The sequence below is a fragment of the Aptenodytes forsteri genome, unplaced genomic scaffold, assembly GCF_000699145.1.
Source record: "Aptenodytes forsteri isolate BGI_AS27 unplaced genomic scaffold, ASM69914v1 Scaffold256, whole genome shotgun sequence".
Classification (NCBI taxonomy): Eukaryota; Metazoa; Chordata; class Aves; order Sphenisciformes; family Spheniscidae; genus Aptenodytes; species Aptenodytes forsteri.
In genome coordinates, this window is record NW_008795021.1 from 2,013,003 (window position 1) to 2,040,265 (window position 27,263).

General features: G+C 37.1%; 2 protein-coding genes across 2 annotated transcripts in view; one reads left to right on the forward strand and one right to left on the reverse strand.

The window, feature by feature from the left end:
* The first annotated feature begins 177 nt into the window (after window positions 1–177).
* Window positions 178–5,782, forward strand: MB21D1 (Mab-21 domain containing 1). Its single transcript, XM_009275796.2, has 5 exons — window positions 178–267; window positions 797–1,019; window positions 1,840–2,085; window positions 3,435–3,537; window positions 4,936–5,782. The coding sequence occupies exons 1-5, from the start codon at window positions 178–180 to the stop codon at window positions 5,294–5,296; spliced, it is 1,023 nt and encodes a 340-aa protein (XP_009274071.1). The 3' UTR covers window positions 5,297–5,782.
* A 1,621-nt stretch (window positions 5,783–7,403) lies between these two features.
* Window positions 7,404–27,263, reverse strand: part of DDX43 (DEAD-box helicase 43) — a 20,864-nt gene continuing 1,004 nt past the window's right edge. The window contains exons 2-17 of the mRNA XM_019471121.1: window positions 27,187–27,249; window positions 26,492–26,547; window positions 25,973–26,105; window positions 24,504–24,650; window positions 23,889–23,970; window positions 22,043–22,199; window positions 21,846–21,964; window positions 21,465–21,575; window positions 19,910–20,051; window positions 16,255–16,355; window positions 15,381–15,468; window positions 13,631–13,758; window positions 12,956–13,065; window positions 12,089–12,227; window positions 11,213–11,300; window positions 7,404–7,585 (exon numbers count right to left, since the gene is read on the reverse strand). Coding sequence (XP_019326666.1) covers window positions 7,478–7,585; window positions 11,213–11,300; window positions 12,089–12,227; window positions 12,956–13,065; window positions 13,631–13,758; window positions 15,381–15,468; window positions 16,255–16,355; window positions 19,910–20,051; window positions 21,465–21,575; window positions 21,846–21,964; window positions 22,043–22,199; window positions 23,889–23,970; window positions 24,504–24,650; window positions 25,973–26,105; window positions 26,492–26,547; window positions 27,187–27,249 — 1,772 coding nt within the window. The 3' untranslated portion in view covers window positions 7,404–7,477. The remainder of the gene's footprint in view (window positions 7,586–11,212; window positions 11,301–12,088; window positions 12,228–12,955; window positions 13,066–13,630; window positions 13,759–15,380; window positions 15,469–16,254; window positions 16,356–19,909; window positions 20,052–21,464; window positions 21,576–21,845; window positions 21,965–22,042; window positions 22,200–23,888; window positions 23,971–24,503; window positions 24,651–25,972; window positions 26,106–26,491; window positions 26,548–27,186; window positions 27,250–27,263) is intronic.

Genomic DNA, 27,263 nt, shown 5'->3' on the forward strand with positions numbered 1-27,263 from the left:
TGGAGCCCCGGAGCCCGGCAAGCGGAGGGCGCGGCGGGCGCCTCGCGCCAGCCGGCTCCGCGCTGCTCCTGCCGCTTGAGAACAGCTGTAAGCTGGCCCATCCCGACGAGAGGAGACTTTAAGGATTACTACGTTAGTTAACAACAATTAATTATAAGCTAGCTAACTTACTGAAAGATGAATACAAGTGCGTTTAGTAAGAGACACTGCCTGAACAGGACTCGCTGTAAAGCCGCAGCAAGCCCCTGCCCTGGCAACAGCGCGCAGGTAAGCCCAGTGTAACCGGAGGACGAGCGGGGCATAGCACTGCATGAAAGGCTCCGTGCCAATTTTTAGTTTATAGTTTTAGCTTATAGCTTTTTCAAAAAGCAGGAGAAATAGCAATACCTTTTTTCTGATTCCAGCTCAATCAGAAACAAAGTCAAACTTTTTTTTTTTTTTAAACCAGCTTCAGGCATAGCAATGCATTTTTTTTTTCCTCACGGCTGATTCCTATGTGCAAAAAGATGTCTACGATCAGCACTTACGCATTACTCAGAACCGCTTAGCAATCTTAAAACTCTTAAAAATTAGTAAGTTGGAAAGCTGGGAAATGAACTGCTCTCAGTAAATTGCTCTTCTCTACTCGAATGCACAGCAATCTTGTAATACAAATCCACAGAAATAAGCTCATATTTCACACCAGACATGAAAAGTAAAACCAAGGCAGTTATAGATAAAACCGCAGCCCTTATAAAAGCCTGAAGACGATAAAACCTAAGTTGCGCATTGACTATTGTATTCTCATACTTGGCAGATATCTGAACCAAATGAGTTTGACATCATGCTTGTAATGCCCATTTCAAGACTTCAGCTTGATGAATGCGATGACACTGGAGCCTATTATTATCTAACATTCAAAAGAAATCCGAAAGAAAAGCATTTGTCCAAGTTTTTAGATGAAGATGGAAAATTATCAGCCTTTAAAATGCTTCAAGCACTAAGAGAAATTATTAAACAAGAAGTAAAAAACATTAAAAGTAAGTATGAGAGCACAAACTTCACCTAGGAGTGCTAAAAATCCAATTACACTGTGCATATGCATTGCCCTGTTAATAAAATGTGATTCCCCCCCCCCCCGCCCCACTCCGCCCCTTTCCCCGCACTATTGCGGTAACATAGCTATAACTGTAACACCTCCTGTCCCCGGTATCTCAAGTTTGCTCTTGCGCTAAGAATCGTCACAAATACATCAAAACTAATCATATTATGTGATTAACCTATTGTTCTACTATGCAATCTTCCTTCCATATAAAAATAATGAATATTACAGTTTCTGTTGCGTGCTTGCTACTTTCTACATGACCTATATATTTTGAATCTGTCTGCCGTATATGAAGAGCCATTTGCTGAACTGGTAGCAAAAGGAGGAGCTTTCTTTCATACGTTACCTAATATTTTATATCTATCTATATAGAAATCACATTCCCCTTTAGGGTGCTCTTTTTCTCCGAAGCCTTCAGACGCATTGTGGCCAAATCTCTTCAGTCTGTGTTTTCAACAGTGAAGCAGTTCATCGGAAAACATTACTGTATTTCTGATTCTGTAGACATATCAAATCAAGCAAACACAGCAGTTCAGGAAGAGTGTTCCTTATTTCATAGAACTCCTCAACAGGCCTTCTTAATGTTTTATTTAAAATCCGTATCCTGTAGGATAAAGAGCCAGTGACTGCACCCAGGTATTTCTTTTGATCGATTATAAATTCCTCTTAATTACTCAAACCTTAACATTGTTAAAAAAAAAGTTTTAATATATAAATATGTATTAAAAAAAAATGACTTTCTTCTTTGTTACTAGATGTGGAAGTAACTGTGAAAAGGAGAAAGGCTGGCAGCCCTGCAATAACTCTTCAGATCAAAAATCCTCCAGCAGAAATATCAGTGGACATCATCTTGACTTTGGAAGTTCAGCAGAGCTGGCCGCCCAGCACACAGAATGGCCTCAAAATTGAACAGTGGCTGGGAAGAAAAGTCAGGGGAGAGTTCAGAAATAAATCACTGTATTTAGTAGCCAAACAAAACAAAAACGAAAAGGTTCTAAGAGGTACCTCAAATAGAGACAATAAATCTAAGTTATGAAATATCTTCTCTACAACTTGATCACTTACAAGTGCTATAAAAAGGGTATCCATAGTCTGTTCAGTATTCTGCCTTCAAGGTACAGATCTTTCTCTTATCCTGGATATATCCAGATCAAAGACAAGCGAAATCCCTCTTTTAAAATACCAGATTTGTGACACCGCTTGTCCTGTACTGAAATCTGAAGACAAAACTGCTCTGCCAGGCTGTATACTAACCGTTCCCAAGGGCGTTATGTTAAATCTAAGTCAGAACACGACTATAGACCGTTCCTGTGCTAGTGCTGTACTTAACAGCAACATCCACTCCTTTGCTTTGTAAGAAAAGAAAGTAAATTAAAGGGCGATTTCTAAAAAGGCAGGCAACGTCCCTGTAAGTGGGACTGTATACACAAGTTACATAGTTCTGCAGGAAGTAAACCGTGTACTTTTCTAGCAAGATACATTATTTCTTATTGAACTCTGGTATAGCTACATTTTTTTTTCTGCAGACCACTGTCACGCCAAGCCTATGTTAGTTTGCGGAAACATCCCAACTTGTCATTGCATTATGAGAACTGATGATTTCAGCAAAAAGAGTTCAGGCAATCTGGTATTTTTTTTTAAATTAGCATGCCCACCTTAATGATGCCAAATAAGTCATTACTGCTCTGCTGGGCTATCTCTTCCTGTGAAAATGTAATGCAAAGCGTAACTGAACCAAACAGGCAAGGGAAACAGTCTAACTTCTCTAAAGAAGAAAAAAAATTATCACTGGCCTTTTAAAAACAGGGGGTTGAGCTATGTTAATCATTGTTTTCAGAAACATTACCAGAAGAACAAAAATAAACCTTACCTGAGACAAACTCACAAGCATATTAGTTGCACAAAGAAATTGAAACCAATAGTGGAGATTTTTTTGTTCAAACCAGAATGGTTACACAGTAAGGCTAATAATACAGAACAGAAATTGAAAGGTAGTAGATTTCTACGAGTAGTGCAATTCCCCAAATCATGTTCAACAAATGCAGGGAAGTTCAGAATTAAGCTTAAAGTAAATCCAAACATCCTTAAGAATATAGTTAATTGTTTGGATGCTTTAACTATGTCCTATATTAATAACGTTCTGGTTGTCTTTGTGTGGAGCAGCTGGGGAATTAAGGAGGAATTAACTAATTGTAGTCACTGAATTGGGATTTTTTTTTTTTTAAAGTGCAAAGAAATTGCTGGTATTTAAAATTAAGTCAATTATAAAAAGTGTCTTTTTTTTTTCCTAGTTACAGACACCAGTACTTACTGCTGTGTAACACTTTAACAATCTTGTACTCAACTTTAGGAAACACCTGGCGACTCTCTTTCTCACACATTGAGAAGGCCATGCTGAACAACCACGGCAGCTCAAAGACATGTTGTGAGTCTGATGGACCAAAGTGCTGTAGGTTGGTATTTCATATGAATATTTCACTTTAAGCCTGTGTGAGCCACGCTAGCACTGTCTAATAGGACACTGTCTTGATAGGACGAGAGGAAATGGCCTCAAGTTGCGCCAGGGGAGGTTTAGATTGGACATGAGGAAAAATGTCTTTACTGAAAGAGTGGTTAAACATTGGAAGAGGCTGCCCAGGGAGGTGGTGGAGTCCCCATCCCTGGAGGTATTTAAAAGACGAGTAGATGAGGCGCTTAGGGACATGGTTTAGTGGGCATGGTGGTGTTGGGTCGACGGTTGGACTCAATGATCTTAGGGGTCTTTTCCAACCTTAATGATTCTATGATTTTAAGTTTAACACTTAAGAATTTGATCTAAGACTAATTACTCATCATAGGGAGCAAGAATAAGGCTTTTATGCATCATTGTTCCACAGCGGTACAACATTGCATGTACGTGCTGAACGTCTGACTTGCATTTACTCAATGAGAGGTGGAGACAAATCACATTGCAGGTTTACACTCCAGACTTGCCTTAGAAAGCAAAAAGATGAGACTTGTTGAATAATCTTTCCCAAACTCAGTCCTGTTTAGAAGAACCAGCTTAAAAGTCTGATGACTCAGCTTTCTGAGCTTTGGGAACAAAATTATACTTCATACCAAGGCAATTTCTAAAATGATGCTGAGAAAAGAACTGCTGAATGCAATCAGGATGAACAAGTGTGATTTTTCACTCCAATAAAAACTGGTTTCCACATTTCTTCGAAGAGAAAGAACAAAACCCATGTGAGGTACAGAACCTCCTTAATGGCAAACCAACTTTAGTTTACTTAATTACATCTTACACTGAATCGAGAAAGTCACAAGAGAACTAATGCGTAATTCTTTGTCTTTGCTTTATGAGTATTATCAGTCATGCTATGCCCCTACCTAGCAGTGTATTAAACTGTACATACACCTCTTCCCCTCGTGGCGTGCCACAGATTTACATTTTCTTCAGTGTAAATCCAAGCCGAAAGGGCAGCTTTAATCTTAAGCAGTGCTCCGAGTTCATGTTACACCGGTAGCATCTGCAACTGGGAGACTGTACTGGGTAAGCACGCTGCTGACCAACAGACTGTATTTCTGTGTTGCTGTGGCTACCGGTGAAGTGGTGCATGCACAAAAACTATTGTTTAAAGTAGAAATCCTTCATTGCTAGAATCTGACTTCATACGCACTAATTCAAAGATTATCCAGCCTATTGCTGCACTTAATTTCAGATTTAATTCAAAACGTTATTGAAAATGTTACTCTATCGGAGTAATAACATTTTTATTGCTTTCATGAATAATGTGTATGTAAATATCTAAAATACATACTCAGAACTGACTATGTAGAAAGCACCTAATAAATTCTTATTTATTTAACAGGAAAGCTTGCCTTAAGCTTCTGAAGTATCTTCTAGAGCAACTTAAAATAACACATACAAAAGAGTTGGAAAAATTCTGCTCATATCATGTCAAAACTGCTTTTTTCCACTCATGTGTCACGTGGCCAAATGACGCAGACTGGCATTCAGGAGACCTGGATCACTGCTTTCAGAAATATCTGAAATATTTTGTGGATTGCCTGCAAAAGTCTCATCTGCCCCACTTTTTTATTCCCCAATACAACTTGCTCAGCCTGGAAAATAAAGCAAGCAGTAATTTCCTTTTAGAACTAATAAACAAAGAGTGGAACAATGGATTCCCAATATTTCAGGAGAAGTATAAAAAAAATAGTTTACAGTAATTATCTAATTGTGTAGATTTTCATATTTAAAACCAGAAGTTCTGCACCTTAAGTCACTCCTCAGTAGTCTGATACTACAAAAAACCAAAACAAAAATCAAGAACACCAAGAGAGAATTGCATATTTCAGTCACGCTGCTTAGCAATAACCCTTCAAAGAAGTGGGACGTTTTAAGTGATACTTACCTTCCCTATCCAAATGTAGAAGTCACCTGCAAAATATCTTCAAGGTATACTAAGAACATATAGAAGAATTTGCAATAGTTAATCTCCCACATGTAATTTCTACAATTCCAAATATAAAGGCATCAATGACTGGGTAAAGTGAAAAATGACAATTTTATTTAAAATGAAAATCCACTGCAGAATATCCAAAATACACTCTTGCTTTCAAAAGAAAAAAGGTCACTGGAGTTACTTTGACATAAACCAGAACAACTTCTCCAGATCAACTGGGTGGATGAAGACTTTTTGCAGACGACAATCACCAGCAACAGTGAGCAGAGAGAGAATACAGTATCAAAAAAATATGAAGTTCCTGAAGTAACTTATCTTTTGAGTCTTCAGAATTGCTTTGGAAATTAGTCTCTTCACTGGACTTTGGACGGGAAGCGATCGTTATCTAATGTGCTGCAACACAGTAAAAGTTATTGTGCCAATGAGCATTTGTGTGACGAATCTTGTAAAAAGAAATTTATCTTCAACCCGTACCAAAGAGGAAGAGTCTCCATGTGAAAGGTTATCAAAACCAAAATGCAGCATGAATCTGACGTTCTCGGAATCAGAGTTCAGCTCAGTTTTTCTTATGTTGAAGAGTATGTGTGTTAGGAAAAAATAATAATATTTCCTATTACTAAAATTATGCAGGTGATAAATACACAGCATTTGGGAACTCCTGTGCTGTAAATAAATACATCTTTTGCTTTTTCTTAAAGAAGCTATGGGAAAGGGTATTTTTAGCCTACTTTTTGAAGGCAAAATAACCTATTGGCTTAAATAATGCCCAGATTTCACCTCAGTTACGAGCAAATAAAAAAAGAGGGAAGGTGAGAAGAACATTTAGAGAATAATTTTACTAAAATATTCTCCTCTCACTAGATTCAGTTTATTAGTTTTTAATTTACTCACATGACACATGAGTAAACACAAGTTCAGACCAAGCATCAAATGAAGGAATAGCTCCTTCCCGTATAACTTCCAAAGAGTGAAAACATACCCCATTATCATTAGCAGTCTGTGTGACAGAATCTGACATCCAAATGTAAAATTTCAATCAACTTTATCTGAAGGGAATAAAAGCTGACCTTCAAATGTATTTTTTCTTCTTTGTTAACGTTGCTCTAGTAAACTCTGTTTTTCTTCCTTCAGCTAGAAAAGTCCATCCATGAGAAAAGTAGAAGCTGTTTTTTTTTTTTTCCAGTTAGCCACGAACACATCTTGTTATGCTCTCCTCCATTAGGAGGAAATGCAGACTTCTCTCAAAAGAAAGCTTGAGACACAAGTCTTAACAAAAATGACTAAAAAAAATACTTGCTTCAGCAAACATCAGTTACTGCAAATAGCAGTTTTCAAATAACTAAGTTATCCTTGGAAATACTTTTGCATACCACTGGCAGATATGGTGTATCAATGCAAGAGTATTTTGAAGCCACACTGACAAACATTGCCCACATTCACTAATCCAGTTCTCTGAAAATAAAAGGAAAAATTATCTTTTACATTTTTATATGTAAATATGTAATTATGTATATACACATATATACGTATATATGTAATATAAGAATATGTAATACTGCATTTAACAACAACAAAAAAAACCCCACCAAACAAACCCACAATATTTGTTTTTAACCGGTAGATAATGGCTTTAGAAGCTATGCACAAAACAATATTTGTTTTTAACCGGTAGATAATGGCTTTAGAAGCTATGCACATCAAACAAGAAGAAATAATGAAATTAATTTTTCTTAAGTGAAAATAGTGTCCAAGTGCAAAACTAGATTTATTTCTATATAAAGTTAATCCAGTTTTCTTTTCTAAGCCACTTGTTAAAATGCATTTTATTTAAATAGGAAAGGTACAGAAAACAATCAACTGAAGAGAAACTTCTAAATTCAAGCCCATAGATGCTAACACTAACTATAATCACTTACTTTGTTTCAGTATCTTCAAGGGATTACAGTTATTTTGAGGGCTTTCTCGGAGGTCTTCGTATATCCTTTTCAATTTCTTTTCTGATTTGAAATTGTTTGTATCTTTCTGCCATTGCAATAAGCTCATTAGGAACTACCTGATAAGAAAGCAGTACAAGAAAAGGTCAGTTTTAAATAAATCTAAACTTTTAGACCCTGCTTTACAAAAATGCTATCGATTTGTATGTTCCCAAACTTGATATTCTTATTTATCTGGCTCCTGTCACTTTGCAGATTGTCTTTTCTGTAGAGATGCATGGAGAAATCTTTTTACATAAAATTATACTGAAATATACTGAAAAATAATCAGCACAGTGTCCCTGGATTTTCAATTGCATATGTATGCTAGTATCACCATATCTGATGACAACATATAACCAGCTCATTAAAGCATTATTTCAGATAGAAATGTATCTTTCAGTGATAACGGACTGCTGGAAAAAAATGTCCAATGCCACTAAAAGGTGATACCATACTATATATATTTGAATGTCACACTTATGATTGATATTAAATTCCTTTTGGAAGTTTTAAGAGCCTCTGAAGAGAAACTTTGGTACTTAAAGAAAGCGTTGCCATAGGAAGGGTTCTCACATGGATAAAACAAAGCTAAAAAGACAAGAAAAGAAGGGCGAGAGAAAGTGGTCAGTTCTCCCACCACTGCAAGGTCAGGAGGGCATCTTACCAAGATCCACAGTGTTTTTTGGCATGTTTGTAATTATGTGGAAAAGGAGGTGAATAGTATCGTCAGCACACACTGTCACCTCAGAGTTACTCATGTTCGGAAGGACTGAGGCCAGATGCAAAGAATTACAGACAGACTTTATTAGGTTAAGTGACGCTGATCACTGAATGAAAGAAAAAAAAACACATACCATTCTTATAGACCATGGAACAAAGGCAGCGTCCAACAAGTCTTCTTAAACCAGATCAGGCATAATGCAGACATTAATGCAATGTTTACTACAAAAAGCAGTACGGGTGACTGTACTGTCAGAAGATGTTTTAGACCACTCATCTATCAAAACCGGCCTGCTTCAGCAATCTGCTACAGCATGTAGCCGTGCAGCAGGTAGAAGATACCCAGTCCAGAATCAGTTTCCTGATCACAGAGTGAAGAGCAAGCTTCTGCAGCACGTGTGAGCATGAGATTAATGTGACTGCTCAGTCTCTGCAGCTTGTCCCTTCACGAGTGGCACGAATACAGTGCAAACAGTACAGTACAAACTAATTTAAATATTTACATCTCCTTAGAAACACCTAGACCTGGCAATGCTTGAACAGGTGAAGAATGCATCCAGGACAAAGGGCCTGGTGGAGAAGGAAGGTTCCAACTCCAGTTCCAACTTCTTTTGTCAGGCTTTGTAATTCAGCAATGCTTGCCGTTTGCTATCGGCAACTTTTCTCAAGCTGGCATGAGAGTCAGCTCGCTAGTACATATTTTACATGCTGAATTGCCCTTACTGGTAAACAGCTGCCCTGGTTGTCAGGAGTCCATAGAACAGGATGCCTATGAAACAGTCTATTCTGCCTACATTTTAGACACTTTAAAAACAACGTGAAGAATGATGCATCTCTCTAGCTGGAAGTCACTTACAGACTTGTGTCACTAGAGATAGAAGTAACGAGACAACATTAGTATCCGCTTGAAACACTGGATAATTTTCTTCCTCAGTGTCAGATCAGATCCTCTCCTACAGCATGACACAGAATTTATTCCAACTAAAACTGCAACAATTTCTTGCGAGAGCAGTTTTTGAGCAGGCACAAGGAAAGAGCGGGAAGAAGCCAGGATACAGAACATAAAAATCTCAGTGAGGTAGTATCCAGTACTAGTGCTTTGTTAAGATTTTTAGAGGGACAATCTGTGTATCTGCTAAACATATAAGCTAGGTATGGTAGTCCAAATGAGAAAACAGACAAGAATAAAGATGCCATAATTTATATGTAACACTCTTCTTGGTATTACAGAGATCAGTGTTTTTCCACCTGATTCCCTAATAAATCTTGTCCATGCTTCTTAATAAGCTTTATTAAGCTTATTATATTATTATTATTATATAAGCTATATATATATATATATAAAAAGATCCCCACAGCGTGATACAGAAATCTTTCTGTTCTGCCTGTTTTTCTTTAGGGAGATTATCTGTACATTCAAAATCATGGAAAACATCTGGCTAACAAATGCACCTTACTCATTTTGAAATTGAAGTATTCCGAACATTCAGATCATGTTTTCAGTCACTCTCCTTCCCTTTTACATGATGCTTTCAGACTGAAGTAATGGTACTTTCACTGTCATGGGGGGGAAAAACCCCCGCCTGTATGGATACTTCCCTTCTATCAGCTATAACTAAAAGTTTGAGAATGCTGTGACTAACAGTTACCCTTGAAAGTAAGGATTCAGAGATGCTCTTTTCTCCTCTGAACTCAGAGACCCGTTCCCGGTTGAACTATCACATGTTAAAAAAGTTTGGGGACTTTACACTCTGCAGCAGTAGACAAGGCACGGATACTAACGGCTGACTCAGAATACAGAATAAGGCACCTCCAAGTTCTATTTAAGTGGCTTCAAATTATCATTACTGGTTTAATCTCTTACATTTTCTAAAAAAAAAAAAAAAAAAAAAAAACCCCCCCCCAACCCCAAAAACAAAACCAAAAAAACCCCACAAACCAAAAGCCAACCCCCCCCCCCAACAACCACCCAACAAACCCCCAAACCCCCAACAACACAAAACAAACAAACCCCCAAAACCCCAACCAACCAAAACATGCCCTGCCCCCCCCACCTGCAACTTTAAGAAATTATTAGGGGACAACTCTTGGTTGTTGGGTTTTTTTTTCCCCTCCCTCAAAAGCATCTTATCAGGTTTGCAATAAGTGGCATAACATCTTTCAAAGAAGAGTTGTAAAACAGAAGATTTAGGTGAAGTTCTAACTCAGGGTTTAAAGTTTGAGTAAGTGTCCACAGTAACAATCACAGGTCCTAGGTAAAAGCCATTTGGTTTGTACTCAAACTCCCATCCCCCCAAATAATAATAAAAAAAAAAAGAAAGAATTTCAACTTAAGTCAGGGCATGAACTGGGGTTTTACTATAAGTCAGGCAAAATACTGTTTCTTGTTACAGCAAGAAACAGCAACATAATTGTCTCTGGCTTCTCAGATATGGTAGCAAGAAAAAAAAGTTTCTTTAAAATAAGGAAACAAATCACATTCCAGTCCAATTTCCCATACTATTTACAAACATCTGTAAGAAAGATATCTGCATGTACTTTTCCAAGCTATCACAACTGTCAGATATAATAAACTGAAAGATAGTTGAGTTTCTTCTGATATAAATATTGTTAATATTTACACTGTTAAACAAGAACATTGGTACATGTGTCCAGAAGTGAAATACTGGAATAAAATATTATGAAATAAAATGGATCATATTATTCCTCTGCAGACCCCTATGTGTGTGTGTATGTTAGTTACTTTTTCTTTGGACATGGAAGGCTTTGATTAAGAGTTCCCTGTTCTTTTCTGGGACTCATCTGTAAGGTAAAACACACAGCTAAGGATACCCAGGACAAGAGATACTTAAGTACTCGTTTTTTTCCCCAAGACACTACAAACACTTACCAAGAAAGGTCTAAGTAGGCTTAGACCTTCATGAGCCGTTTCAGGTGGTAACCCAGAACCAGTATAAATCTTACCCAGTAAGACGTATTCTTACTTGGTTTGCTCTTTCCAGAATGTCAATCAGCTCAGATGCAACCCTCCAATCATTCTTCGTGACAAGCGTTACTGCCTCCCCAGTACGTCTGAAGAAGGAATGAAATAACTGTTGATCTTCAAAACTGCTGCTGCTAGGCTTTTCCTACTGACCTATACAGTAATAAATTATACTACAGGCAATATTATTGAACTGGTAGATAAAACTGGCTTGAGTATTTACTATGCACATGACAGAAAGCAACTTTTCATAAAGATCAGAATATGGCAATTCACCTAAAATGGAGCAAAGGCACAACTAATTCAGACTTTTAGACAATAAACCTAGCATAAAGACAACATATTTAAGTATGAAGAGACATACATTCATGTCATGATTAAAATAAACACACAAGAAAAAAAAAAAATCACACTTGTGCCAACCTGCAGCATTCGAAAGTCCCAACACCAAACCATACCACCATGATAGGCTGAAAACTTTGAATTTATATGTTTTTCCCAATGGGCTGTCTAGGAAACTAAACAACTCAGCGGCTCACGAAGAGAGAAACAAGGACATAACATTTCAGAGTATCTACACAGAAGTTGTTTTTAATTGTAATTCTTCCCCACATTTAAACCAGCTTTCAAACATCCCTCATTCCCATCCCCTTCAATGAAATAACAGAAAAGTGGAAAACTTGTTTGCCTTAAATTTAATAGTGAACTAATTTCAAAATAAAGCAGCGTGTTACTATCCGAAACATACTTTTGATAGACTCTGGAGTCTTCACTCCCCCACTCCACATCACCTGTAGCTCTAGCACTTGACAAGAGAAACACCCATGCAGTGCATAAAATATTGACAATATATTACTATTTTCTTGTAAACACTTACCCTGCTCTTCCAGTACGACCTACTCTATGAACATATTCTTCAATGTTGCGAGGGAAGTCAAAGTTAAAAACATGAGTAATATCATGCACATCAAGGCCACGGGATGCTAAGTCAGTAGCTACCAGTATTCTGACTTTGCCTAAAATAAGTACAACGGAGAGAGAATGGGAGTTTATGGAATAAACAGAAAATATACTCCTGTCTATTGGTTTTCTAGTGTATAATGCACTTATTCTTAACACATAAAGGAAAAATACTCTTGTTGCACGTCACACTGAGTTAGCTTCAAACACGAGGTGATAAGTAAGCACTCAAAATGTCATTTTACTGTTATTTGTATTTCACAAGTAGAACAGCAGGGTGCAGGAGAACCAAGAAACATGCCTAGCTGATATAAAGAGTCCGAAAAGAACAGAAGACTTCAGCAACTATATTCTCAGCTGGCATCCTTATCATAGGGCTACTCTGTGTTTTATTAGCATGTGATCACATAACCCCAAAGTATAACCCTACTGGCATAATCAAGAGCAGAACTGTTTCACTGAAAGCACCATCATTTGACACTTACATTTACCATTCTGTAGACTAACACAATATTGACTTTTCCACAGAGTTTTCAAAAATAAAATAAGCCTTACTTTAAATTATTTAACGCTTAGACATTCCAAATTTTATTGAAGAGCAATCTCTTCTTGTTTGCTGGTTTTTTTTGTCAAATTAACAAAGTAACCATATCATTCAGAGCTCTTTGATATTTTCATTTCAATGGTACTGAAGAGACGTGGCACTTACAAACAGACAAAGTTCTGCACATGACAAGCTTTAAAAACCCGGGCTAAACAAACCAGTACTTCGGTACAAACATACCTTTCTTGAAGTCATCTAAAGCCTGTTCTCGATCACACTGCTCCCTGTTACCATGAAGTGACTGTACTGGAATTCCTTGGAGACCAAAGTCACTTGCTAAGTCATCAGCTCTAGGATGAAATAAAACAATGGTTCTTAAAAAGAAGTAAGCGCAGCATCTAGATTTAGATCCAAAAGATAGTGACAACAAAAGCTAAACGTGTGCCTAAGGACAAAACCCCACCTAGGTCAGCTGGTATTTATTATAAAACAGTATGAAAGCAAGACTATTCCCCACATAAATGTTTGCTTTTATTTATATAATAGATGATTTTTGTGTTGTTCACTCAAAAAGCTCATATACAGTACAATGACTACCACCCTCCACCAATCAGGTCTTGTATTCATATGAAAGTAAACAGTACATCACATTAATGTATCCCCAAGAATCTTAATATCTACTTTAACTATGTGAAATTGAGATTTACCACCACCACCACGAATGATATTAAAAAGGATACAAACTACCAGTCAGTCTGGAGGAATGAATAAATAAATAAATAAAAATACTACTACTACCAACACATTGCTGACAAGAGCTGTTACATTTAGTAATTATTATGTGAACTAAGAAACTATCCAGTACTTCTGTTAGAAAAAAGTGAACAGATGTAATACTGGGAAGTGATTACATACGTAAGTTTTTTTCCCACAAAAATGATGACCTTATCTTTTGGCTTCATAGAGTCAATGAAGTATTGCATGAAAGTTCTCTTTTCCTCCTCGGTGATAACAATAACTCTCTGTTCTACTGTATTTACTGCCTGTTAAACAGCAAAAAGGCATGTTAAGTAGAAACAGATTTGAATAATATTTTTTCTGTTAATTCCCATATTACGATGTTATAAAATTAGTAACATGATACCATGAAAAACTATTTTAAAACCAAAATATACATCACTTTGGAGTTCAAACAATGCAGATTTATTTGTTGTTTCCTAGTTGCTTTAGAGGAATAGTAAAAATTTATTTTTAAGCAGTTTGCCAAATCATGTATTTGCAGAGATTTAGAAGGTACAGATGAACAGACTAGTGAGGTGAAATAATTATTCCTAATATTAGTGAAAATCAGATTGAAGTACTTAATTTGAGTATATTTTATGTTACTCCAGAGCAAGTTGGAACAATGGCAGTCTTACTTGAAAGGACAAGCTTTTAAGGAAGATTGTTATCTATTTGAAATTATCAGTTATGTCCAATTCTTCCAACAACAGTTTGTTAATTAAAAAAAAAAAACAAAAAACTTTACTCCATTATATTTGAAGGTTGCCATAGAATGTTTAAGGTATACTATATAAGTAGTACAAAGGTCTAGACATTCTCATGGCACTGCATCATGATCTTGCAGCAAGGGCTGAAGAATCAGTCAAGTACATATAAAGATTCTCTCTCCACATGGGAACCCTTCCCCCCTCCACCCCAGAGGTCACCTCTTCAATTAAGAGAATCTCCTGTAAAAGAGATGAATGCATTAGACAAGAGAGCTGCATTAGCAGTTGCTATCTTTCAAATTCCAATCCTCTGTCTTTGACAAGTAATGCCCTTTGACAAAAGCACTTCTGAACAGAACAGATGAAAAGTACATTTTCCCCCTATTTCTACCTAAAAGTGTATTGGACACTAAGTTTCCTCATTCCCTATCACTCAAAAAGTGGAACTGAAAAGGAAAACTTCGTAATTTAAGAACCAAACTGAAAGCAATCTCTGGACCAGGATGCGGAGATCTTGGAAGAACTACTATTTCTGTAAATTCTGCTGGTACTGAAGCCAACTACACATAGCTGCGCAAGCATGACAAGTATGCAACTACATCTACACATTAGAAGTTTTGGACTTTAAAGACAGTTCTTACTCTAACATGTAGGTTTCTGCTCTAGACAAGTGCCCTCCAGGAGTTTAGTAGAGAGCTTCCACTCTCTTTGAGAAAGCAGCAGTTAAGAAACACAGATCCAGATAAGTATCTGTACGCATTAGAAAGACGACCTTCAGAAGGAAAAGTAAGGAACAAGAACTTGCTGAACAGAAGAAAGGCTGCACAAAGGTTCAGGCAAGAACACGTGGCACTGTGAAGTACAATATTCAAACTTCAATTTGATTGATACATGCCGCTTGTGACATCTTCTACTGAAGATCTAGGACTTCAAGATCTTGTTACAGAAACATAAGAACAAAGTTCTTTTCTACTTTTTTTTTTTAGTTCTTTCTAAACTTCTAATGAAGCTTTAAAAGAGTAATATGGAGCTGTTTTTTGAAAGTTTGGATTGATTTTGAAGTTACATGCATTTACTTACATACAGTTACAAGCAAAGTATTTCGTGGTTTAACTGTAGGTTCTTCTCCAAAAGAAAAAAAAAAAAAAAAAAAAAAAAAGAACAGAATGACTTACTGCTAAGTCAAGAGTGCCAACATATACAATCATAGGATTTTTCAAATAGGATTTCGCTAGGCGACGAACACCATCAGGCCACGTAGCACTAAACAGGAGGTGAAGAGGAAAACGCACACATGAAAACAGAATGCAAAATCTTCTCCAATTCATTAATTTCATCACATTCTTCTTTCCTTTCTTTCTTATACACCAGTGAAACACTTGAGTATGCACTAACAGTAGTGAGCTTATATAACATTTAGAAATAATCTTAAGAAGTTCTTAGTAGACAGCACTCAAGCTTTAAAGATAACTTTCTAGGTTAAAAGTACAGGCAACAGTTATGGAGCCTTTCTAATGAAGCCAAAAGTGAGTTTAGTAGTTCAATAATACCCAAGAAGAAAGCTTCTAGTCTGTTTTTCTCTCTAAAACAACAGCTCCAATGCAAAATACAATAACAAAAATTATTGTTGGGATATTCTATTGTTAAGCTCCCAAAAGCTGCATAATTTCAAAATTAATCCAGGTACAGATTAGCACAGATACTGATCAGAAGGTTAGGATGCACGTTTGGTCCCAGATGGAGAAGTGGAAATTGGCATTTCAAATTGATATGGCAAATTCTAGCACTCCCAGGACACCTTCCTTTTTGGGAAGAACTCAGTTGTTTCTATAGTTAATGCAAAACATCAGATAAGGGGTAAGAAATGAAAATAAAATTGTCAAATGACTCATTAGGACTGACTAAACAGAATTAGGAAGAAAACTGATGCCATTCCCATTTAGGCTAATACAAGTTTTATTAAAACTGACACATTTGTTTTGCAGTTAACTTGTTCAGTAACCTTGCCTTTACAGTGTTCAAGTACTGAGCACTATTATGTTCACATACCTTGTCATAACAGTTTGTCTGTCAGGCCGCACATCTATTAGGATCTTCATTATCTGAGGTTCAAATCCCATATCCAACATTCTGTCAGCCTCATCTAAAACCTGCTCAGAACAAGGTTATTTATTATGTCTAGTTCCTTAGATAAGGGTTTCAGCAAGGCATTACATAGCAGACCATTTTAATGGCAACAATTTTAATTGCAGAATCCACTCCGTAATGTATTGCAAAACCCGTTCAACTTCTATTTCACCTCCTCAATTTCCTTGAAGCTTTTTCATTTAGTAATACATTTGCAGGCAGAAGAAAATCCACAGCACCTTTAAGAGCACTTAAAGTCAATGAAGAAGAAACAACTGTTTGTTTCAACAATATTTTGGTTGGTACCTAAAATTAAGCACAGAATTAAAAAAAAACCCCACCAGAAAAAAAAAAACCAACAAAACCAAAGCCAACCAAACCTGGGGGGGGGACCCCACACAACACACTTTCAGGTAAGAAATGTTTAGTAATTTAAAGGGGAAATCTCATTTCTACCTTGTTAGAGATCTCATACCAGACTAATATATCAGTTATTAATTTAGTTCCTCATTAGAAGTAAGAATAAAGCCAGACGGTACATTCTGGCTCACACTAGGACACTGCAGAACTCCCAGAGCTCGAACTTGTTTCATCTGGTAAAAAAACCAAAAGAGAACAAGTGAGCTGAAGGTCTGAGTACAACTATTTGGAACTGATCTTTTTTCTAATACGCAAGCACACTTGAGACTCTGAAAACATTGACATACGAAGGAAGAAGGCTGCCATCCAAGACTGATTTTTCTCCTTTAATTTTCAAATAGAGTTTATATACATCAGTTATATGGATCATGCTTTTAAGTATTGACATTTTCTAGTCACTTAGGTGGAAACATAAGACTTTGATGACAATCCCTTTCTACTGTCCTGGTTTTGCTGCTCCATTCTTTTCAGATGTTTTATTCTATTAAAGGTTTTTAGTACATTATCTATGTAAATATCTGAAATAATAACAAATCATCAGCTGAGAGACAGGAGATAAGAATTCTCGTTCTTGATTTAATTCTCTTTATTTTCAAAGGACTCATGGAGATGTCAGTAATTACTTGGATTCTAATACAATGGCAAGGCTGAAACATCACTAATTTTATATATACGAGTTGGCTATTATGCCCCTTTCAGCAGCAGAAGCTTTCTAAGCTATTAAGCACGCTGGTACTTTGCTGGAAAGGGAGCAGAAAGCATGTAAGTATGTGTATTAGATGGATCAGGGTAGTTGAAGTTTACTTTCCTTATTTCTGGGAGCTGCTTAATAAAGAATAAAGGCTGTAATAGATATAAGATAGATACTAGCACTATTTTTTCCAAACGCCTCATAGCTGGGTCCTGGTTTATAAGCTAAATCTCCCCCCAGCTAACATAATCTTACATTTTTTGTTATCTATACATATTTACTTGTTTGTTACTATTATTCATTTCAGTTCTATTTTTGGCAAGAAATTCTTACAAGTCAGTTCTTCGTGTGAAAGTTATTTTCTTTCTTCTGCTTTAAATACTTACTGGTAAGTCTTACACTATTTTTTTGTATTTGAAGAATAAAAAGACTACTCTAATCTACTTTCTATATCCTACTTCATGATTTGTATTTTTTTTTTTTTAGTATACTCTTTCCTCTAAATGCTTCCCTATTATTCATGCACAACTCCAATTCCCCTACTTCTGCTTTATGAGCATAAAGTCAAAAGAAAAAAGCACATGGATTACTGATGAATGAATACCGATTTACACTGGACACAGCAAAACAGAAAACAATCTTCAAATGACGTATTGTAAATGATCAAAAGGCCATATATGACAGAATTTCCTAGTCTTTCTTCTGAAATCATGAAAAACAGCAGCTTATCTTGAATAAATGGGTTCCTAAAAGTCTGAATCAAGGCTGCAACTCACTTGATGGTTCTGTCAGGCAAGAAGACAAATTCCCTGCCTCCAGTTCACCTTCTGTACAGTGTATATTCAAATATAATTAACTCTAACAGAGTTTGTTTTTTGTTTGTATTTTTTTTTAAACAAACAATTGTATCCCAGTCTCTGACCTTGGAAGTCCTTTGGGAAACAATTATATAATATCAGCAAATAATACTCAGTGCACTTTGGGTGCATTCACAAGACTCATCAATATCTTTAAACGGAAACTGTAAATGAAGCTCTTCAATGAAGAGCATTCTTCATCCAAGGTGTTAAAGTTGAAATCTAATAACCCTCTCTTCTCTGAAATAAGGCTGCAAAATTAAATTATTTGTTGGCTGAAAATTGACAATGAAGCTGTGGAAACAGAAAACATCTTATATATTAAAAAGTACAAGACAGTGCAAGGAAAAATATATGGTAACATTAAAAAAAATAGAATTTTGCGTATCCAACTTTTCATATGGGACCTAAAGAAGCACAGCATTTCCAGGAAGTCTGAGGCATGAGACATTAACCACTTCACAAAACACGGTCCTTGCACTGGTTTCAATCTTTTGAAAATATTTGACTGCTAGTAGTACAACAACAAATGGTTTTCTCCTGCTTTACATCATCATAGTTTTCAATTTGATAGCTAATTCTTTTTAGTAATGTCATACTACAGTATATCCTGCACATACTGAAACATCTGATTTTGGTTACATACATATTCTTTGATTTACAAAGCAGTGTGTGCTTGCAGTATGACCATACTTCACTTTGGTAGAGAAAGATTACTAATGTTCCTATAGTTCTCAGAAAGCAGGTTTTCAGGCCTTTCTTCCTTCTGCTTAGCGATTACATGTTTCTCTTCTACATGAGGCTACTCTTTCCAATAATATTCTTTTTTTTCCCAGATGGCCAAGTGTCTAGTGATGCTATACCACCACTGGCCTTGCCAGTAAGCTCACAAGTATTAGCTAGAATTGGAGCTAACTTGTTACAGCACAATGAGTGTTTAACCCTTTGCAGGGAGTGGGGGTGGAGACAAGGGAGGGAAAGCAGGCCAAATTGTCAAACTAGGCAACAAGTCACCAGTTAAACAGACAACTCAGAAATAATTTGAATATATGAAAGTATATTACAAAATAGCAACGGTTTTAAGTGTCCAGCACAGCAAGAGGCAGGAACGAAATGAAGACATAAGGATTCATAACAATGTTTACATGGCTATTTTCCCACTGAGATCAAAAGAAAGTCAGTCATCCAGACATTTAAATATCTGTTTGCCACTGGTGCTTACTGCACAAGTTCTAGTAAGAACCTGAGTCATTGGTAACATTTAAAAGAAAATGAAAAGACAACTTGGGAAAGGCATTTCATCCACTAATAACTGATCTTGACAACATGAACTTTAAAACAGCAAACATCAGTAATGTGAGATAACAATTTAGCATCTTTAAAATGCTTACTGCGCCAGAAGCCTATTTTACTTTTTTTCTAGGGAATATCTCACATCTGCAATGCAATTACGGTAACTATGAACCATCCCCCCAACAGCAATCTCAATGTTAAGATATACTGTAATTAAGACTTAAAAAGTTTAAAGAAAACTTCATTAAAGATTAAGTTCACACTAAGCCAACCATTTCGCAACTGGTGCATTACTCATTCCGTATCAGCTACTTGCCAAGTATGTTATGCTCTTCAAATTTATGAAGTTGTTCATTTGAAGATCATTCAGTCTGCCAGGAGTAGCAATAACAATATCCACACCTTTGGTAACCACGTCGATCTGTCCTTTTCGGTCCCCACCACCATATATGCAAATACTGAAAAATAAAGTGTTTTATGAAAGCAGTGTATTACGGTTCAACTAAAGTCAATCTTTTTCAAAATAAATGCCACCATGTTGATTCATTTTAAAGAGTATCATCTGGTATTACCAAGAGGAAGGAATACAGTAAGTGTGACTGACAGTATCACAGTAAATAGTGGACTTAACACTGAATGATACTCCCTCATCAGTTCAGCATTAGCTTTCTGCTGAAACTGCAGTGAAAGTAATCATGAAAGGAAGGAAGATAGCTATTAAGCTACGAGTATGTTTTGGGCTATTCTGAAAATATTCACACCAAAAATAGATGAACGTATGAAAGGATGCATGATTTTCTAAACAGTACCATCAAAAGTCAGATGTTTTTCCTGTTAAAACCATCAACGCACTCGATAAGGGATTAGGCTTACACACAAACTTAACACGCTCTGTAAAACTCCTTAGTATTTTTGGGAAGAAAGCAGAATGTACATTTCAGTATTTGATGACTACAAGACTAATTCTGAATGCTATACAAAGTTACCAGAGAGCCCTAAAACTAAGTTTTGGAGTACAGTAATGTCTGTTTAACAGCTTAAATGAAGACCTACACTCTCAGCAGGTTTGTGGATGAAACCAAATTGGGGGAGCAGTCGATACACTAGAGGGCTAGGCTGTTACTCAGAAGGACCACAATAGGCTAGAGAAATGGGCTGACAGAATCCCATGAAGTTCAACAAAAGCAAGGATGGGGATGGAATTACCCCACAGCTGAGGGCCAACATGCTAGAAGATGGCTTTGCAGAAGAGACTTGGGTGGGCAAGAAACTGAACATTATTCAGCAGCGTAACCCCACAGAAAAGAAAGCCAGCTGTGTACTACTGGAGAAGGTAGCCAGCAGGCTGAGCGAACTCATTATTCCCCTTTATTCAGTACTTGTGAGACCACACCTCAAGGACAATATCCAGTTTTTGTACCCCCCACCTCTATTACAGGACAGACATATCCATACTGGAGCAAGCCCAGCAAGCAGCTACCAAGATGGTCAAGAGGACGGAGTGCATGACGTGAGAAGCTGGTAACCAGATTTGTTCAGCCTGAAGAGGAGAAGGCTCAGGGAGATCTTATTGCTGTCTACAGCTACCTAACAGCAAGGTGCCAAGAAGACACAGCCAGACTCTTTTCAGCTGTCCACACAGAAGGACAAGAAACAACAGAGAAAGCTATAACACAGAGAACTCCAACTATGTAAGAAATAGATTTTCACCATGAGTAGTCAAAACAGGCATTCTAAAAACTGGGAAAATATGAACTCTGCATTTACTACCTTCCCCTCCTCTCTTAGCAAATGTAATTATTTTAGTAGGTGAATTAAGCCACAAGTGGTAGGAAAAAAATACTTAAAAAGCAAGTGACAAATAAGATTACCTTTTAATTCCTTTGTACATGTACTTTGAACACTCTGCTTGTACTTGAAGTGCCAGTTCTCGAGTGGGAGCAAGGACTAACATTCCTGGCCCCCCACGCTGATCTCTGGATCTGCAATAAAGCATCTTTAGACTGTGGGTATATAAGGCTAGGCAAAGTCCATCACATCTGACATTGAATATTTTTATGCTGTTCTAGACTTTCTCAGTACACTGCTACTAAGGGAATCTATGGTGACAAATTTGGTACTTATTCCACCAGGTCTATAATAAATCATAAATTGGAAAAAAATTATCTTCTTTACTAGAAAACCACCACATGGGGGATGATGGGGGGGAAGTATCCACAGCTAAACAAGTCAGACATGTGAGTAGTCCTTACATTGGTTGTGAAGTCAAGTGAATGAATCCAGGCATTAAGTACGCTAGTGTCTTCCCAGTACCAGTCTGTGCTATACCAATAAGATCAATTCCTTGGAGTATGATTGGCCATGCCTGGGACTAACATAAAACAACAAATACTTAAATGTACTTTTCTCTTAAGCTTCAGTTAAAGAGTCATCAAAATTGAAGAAGTACCTGAATTGGTGTAGGTTTTTGAAAACCAACTTTTCTTATATTAGCCATAACATCAGGATAATGATCAAATACATCTTCAAATTTACAAACAGGATTGGGAATGCAGCGCTTTTCACCTTCTTTTAAGTCATCACAAATTATATTATTATTTTCTTTCCTGTATAGAATTAGAGAAGTGCAATTGCTTTAAAGCCTCATTATCTGAAAAATTAGAGCTAAAAGACTGCCTTTCTGACTTTTTTTTTTTAAATTTCTGGAACAACAAAAAACAAGTTCAGGCTCTTGAATGAGACTTATAAGTATTCTTCTAACTTTTAAGAAAGCCTTACTACAGAAACACTTCTCCTGGAGCCATCAATTACCATTCTTTCTTAAGAATGACTAATTTGAAGTTATATATGGATATTAACATGAACTGCAGTCCTGTCATATTAGACTTTAAATATACTCTATTACAAATTAAATAACTGTGACAAATTTTTAAACCTAAAGACAACCTAGAACTCATAGGAATGGATTGGACTTCTTTGTCAGAACCCTATATTCTGACAAAAGCCTTCCCGAAATATTTTCAGAGTAGCTCCCTGGACACTCTAGAAAACACAAACAGAACAATTTAGAAAAAAGAACGTGGTCAGTAAGACAAGCTCCAAAAAAAAAAAAAAAACCCACCCAAACCCAAAACATCAAAAAACAAACAAACAAACCCCAAAACACAACACCACACACAAAAAGCTACATTAAAAATTGAGGTTCTGACGCTCCCCCCAATTAAGAGGTATGAATATGCATAAATAGTTTATCTTCATTCCAGTCCTGTACTCTTCTAAAGATTCCATTCAGCAAATAGTCTTACTTCAAGTGGGGTGTGGGCTAGGAAAAGAACGGGTAATTCAACCTCTCCTCATGTTTACAATTTTTTTTTTTTTTTTCAATTACTGTCTTTTTCCTTAAAGCATACAGATTAGATGAAAAAGGAAAAAAAAGCCATTCCTTTATCACACAAGCGCTATTCCTCAATGCATGTTCTGAGCCTACAGAACAACCTTCTGTTGCTCTTGACTAGCTTGAACAATAACACGTACATATACTTTAACGAAACAGGTGTCAATTCCATGCTTCGCTCACTGTGGCAAAGTTTCTCTGGTGGGCGTGCAAGAGCAAAACCAGACACCGCGCAAAAAGAAAAGTAATAAAAGTAACACTTCAAGAACATTTACCAACTTCATCAGAACTACTGAAAAGGGTTGAAACTATTACCGATCACTTGAAACAGACAATCTGCTTTTCTTGCAAAGTAATGATGTAGATTGCTGGATCAAAATGAACGGATACAGGTAACTGAGGCACGTACTCACCAGGATGTACTTGCAAAGACAAGATAGATACACAGACAGGAAGACAACAGTAATAGAAGTTGAAATTTGTTCTGAAGATGGTATTTGACTAAAATATATGGGAAAAAAATGGCAGCCAAGAGGTATTCAACATGTGAACAATAATATTTGGAAGGACCTAGAAAACATGAACATGCTGTCTCATGAAATGCAAAGAAACAGCCAAAAGCCAATGAACTGTCTTGATTTTTTTCCCTTCTGAAAGTCAACTAGATCAAACACTTTTAGAGAAGCAGCTAATCCCTACAGTTAATTTCCCAACCAACTAATATAATCTCATCTGCTAGTTATTGTTTAACTCCTAAGAAAGAGCTCATAAGAAGATCTAAGTTATTACAAGACTCTAAGATTAATGCTTCTGTCTCAGTATTTTATCTTCCACTTTCTGGACTTTATACCTTAATAATTATTTTTACCAAGCAGATGATTCCCTATAGAAATGATCTTACCGCCACAATTCCACTTCTTCTTGTGACATAGATGCAGTCCTTGATGATTCTTTATAGAAGTTTTTCTCAATCGGAGGCAAGTCTTAAACAATCAGAAAAAGTAAACTTGAGTCAGTAAGAAATGCTACAGATTCAGGGTAAGTCTGCTAAAGCTTAAGATGGAAATCCCAAAACCCAGACAGTGCCTTGTACTAGGAGATCAGTCAAAAGCAGTGGAAGACTATTGTTGTTCATATAAAAGACAAAGGCTGAGACAAACAGAGTATCTGCAAAAGAACTACCTCCCCACATTTCAAGTTCCAAAGTAATTTCTACTAACATATATAGTATAATATTTAACAGTTCTCAGATTTTTGCTGCGACCACGCACAAAACAACAGCGTTTTCAAAGGATGAAGTAAAAATACCAATTGAGTAGTAAGTTTAAGTAAGCAACTACAGTGTCCTCCATGACCATGCTGAGAAATGCTGACATGGTCACTTCACTGCAAATACTTAACTAATTTGGACATTGAAAGATTCAGTCATCTCAAAGCAAAAATTAAAAATGTTTAAGCATTCAACAGATTTATCATATGAAGACAAGTACCATACAATCAAAATTTTTAAACTAACCTGCCCACTTCATAGCTTCATATTTAGCTTTGTTTTCTCGAAGAGAGGCCCAGTTAATCACCGATTTCTTTGGGTTGTTTTCACTCTTGATAACGTCCAAGGTTTTTCCTGTGGAGTTAGTACCAAAATGCTGCTGTTTGACGGAATCTGTCAGAGGGTGGGGGCGAACTCCCCTCAAAACAAATACCTTATTTTCTTTATCTGTTGTTAGGCCTCTTATGTGATTTTGAATGGACATGAAGCATTTAAATAGAAATTTCTTCCCTAGGTCTTAGCCTGAAACATCAGTAAAACCTGTACAAATCCAGTTCTGATAAAAAAAGAAGCATTTCAACATCTTTAGCTACTTAAAGAAAGCAATGACAGGTTCCAAAATGCTGCTTCTCCAGCTATAAATAAGGCTTGTTATGCAGCAGGCTTTTGAAAATCTTGTGAACCCAGTAGATGATATGCAGACAGAAAGCTTTATTTTTAACAGCTACAAGAGCACAGTTTACTTCTAAAGCGTCCAATGTCACCACAATAAAGTCCCAGTGTAGTTACACTCTATACCTCTTTTTTGACGAGGCTAACACTTCTTAAGAAAGAAAGGTTTTACACTGAAGATATAAATGGCAACACAATTATGTATTACTGGAAAAACAGGAAACATGGGGAAGACACAGTCACACATACTAAGGAAGTGTTAACTATTTCTAGCCTCTTGAAACACGCTCATCCACCTTCTGGGGCACTTCTAAAATCAAAACTCACAACTACTCCATTCCTTATTCTAACGCTGGAACACAACTCTCAGATCCCTTCTTCCTCATCAGTGCCTCAGATCAACAATTATGATGGATGTTGTATGTGCTCCCAATGACTTTTTGCACAGGCAAACAAGACGAATACCAATAACATAAGCAGCATCTCAACATACAATTGTTACTTATATATCCACGTAACAGACAAAGTTAACAAAATAAAGCCTAGTAAAGTGAGGCATGATGTGCAACATCAAATCTTAAATGCCAACTTCCCATGAAAATAGTAAGAAGTCAGCATTGTCCATGCTATAATCAGTACATTTGCTTTACAGACTACATTTATAGACGCTTGTTGAATTTTAATACTGCACAGATACTACATTAAAACTTAAACTAGAACCAGTACTTGTATTTTGGGGGAATGGGACTGATAATGCAAGAAACTAGTATAACATTCTGCATTCATTCAAATTGTTGAAAACACAAAGGAACAGATTTTCACTGAAGTCTGGCAGTTTGAGGGGGGGAAATTGTTCATAGCTGAGAAGGGAAGATGTCTAGATATTTCTGTTTTAAGGAGCTATGCCATTGTCCAAGAACAAGGTGAAACTTAATTCACTTCGGTAAAATACTAACAATATAAAAACACTCCAGCAAACTACCAAATATATGGAAAGACAATCCACAGCCTTTTTTTTTTCTCCCCCAGAACACATTTCTTACCTTTCTCAGTCCCACCTCTAATGTAGTTTTGTCCCGATCTTGCAACAGCATCGTCAATCAACATCTTGGCTTTGTTTTGCACAGCAACGCTGCCAAAAATCTTTACTTCAGCTTCGTAAGTTCCCCTTATAACCTATGTTCATAAAACCTTACTGAGTTTTTTTTAATACTGCGAAGATAAACATTATAGAAGAACATATACTGAAAACAGTCTTTGATTTTTTTCTGAATTTGAACTTCTCAGGTAAAGGCCCTTTAATTCCCTATCTAAAAGAAAGGGAAATTAATGCATACTTAAGGGGGGGAAAGAAAAATCAGTAAGCTTTTCCTACTTTCATATACCAGTCAAGTTAAACCCTCAATTCCACTTCCTTTTTACCAATTCTTGTCAAAGAGAAGAATTATTGTAGCTATTTGCAACACTCTTCAACTTGCTGCAGTAACTCTGCTTTACATGAAAGTAAAACCAAGTATGTTCCCAACAGAGTCCAGGCTTGGATGACATACAGCACATGGTACCTTTATTCTGGAACCCGAAGAATCCTCAAGTTCTCTTATTTTAGTTCCACCCTGACCTGTTATAAAGATACATGGCAGGTATTGGAGAGATTTAGGCCAAGCTGTCAAAAACTACACACGGTAACTGTAAGTATTTTGGTTGTGACCAAAACCTAAAACCTTCATATGCGTGCATGCATCCATAAATAAAAGAATTTGCGACTCCAAACTATTGGTAAACGCAGGTAACGTTTTTGGCAATTTAACAAAACACAAGGTGCGTGTGGCAGGGGAAGGCACCTCAGCTGAAGAGCTGGAGCAGCAAAACCAGCTCAAGCCACCCTTCCTCCACGTGACTAAAGAGGGGCTTCAGCCCACTTACAGACTGGTGGCCATGGGAAACAGACATCAACCCAACCACTTTAGGGAGGAAAAGCTTGGCTACCCTGGTGAGCGGGAGAGCTCCACTCCTCAGCCAGTACTCTGCAAAAGCATCCTGCCATCCCCAGGCGAGAAAGATGTAAGGGGATCACAAGGCACTGGGGCCCTTCCACAGCCAGGGAGACGGAAGGCAGCGATGCACCTCCTCGGGCACAGAGGGACGGTTAGGGCCCCACACGAACAAACCTCGCCGCGGCCGGGTCCTCTCGCCCTCCCCCACCCGCTTACCTCAGGGGGCCAAGCACCCCGGGTAGTGGGGGTGCGGCCGTTATTACCTATGAGAGCCCCGACCAGTGCGCTATCGAGGTGGAAGCACAGGGGCGCCGCGGCGTCCCGAGCTTGGCCGGCGGCA

Excerpts from the sequence above, each read along its gene's own strand:
- MB21D1 (XM_009275796.2), top strand. The coding sequence starts at position 178 with ATGAATACAAGTGCGTTTAGTAAGAGACACTGCCTGAACAGGACTCGC. Across the intron at positions 268-796 it reads GCCCTGGCAACAGCGCGCAG|ATATCTGAACCAAATGAGTT; the intron begins GTAAGCCCAGTG and ends CATACTTGGCAG. Across the intron at positions 3,538-4,935 it reads GATGGACCAAAGTGCTGTAG|GAAAGCTTGCCTTAAGCTTC; the intron begins GTTGGTATTTCA and ends TTTATTTAACAG.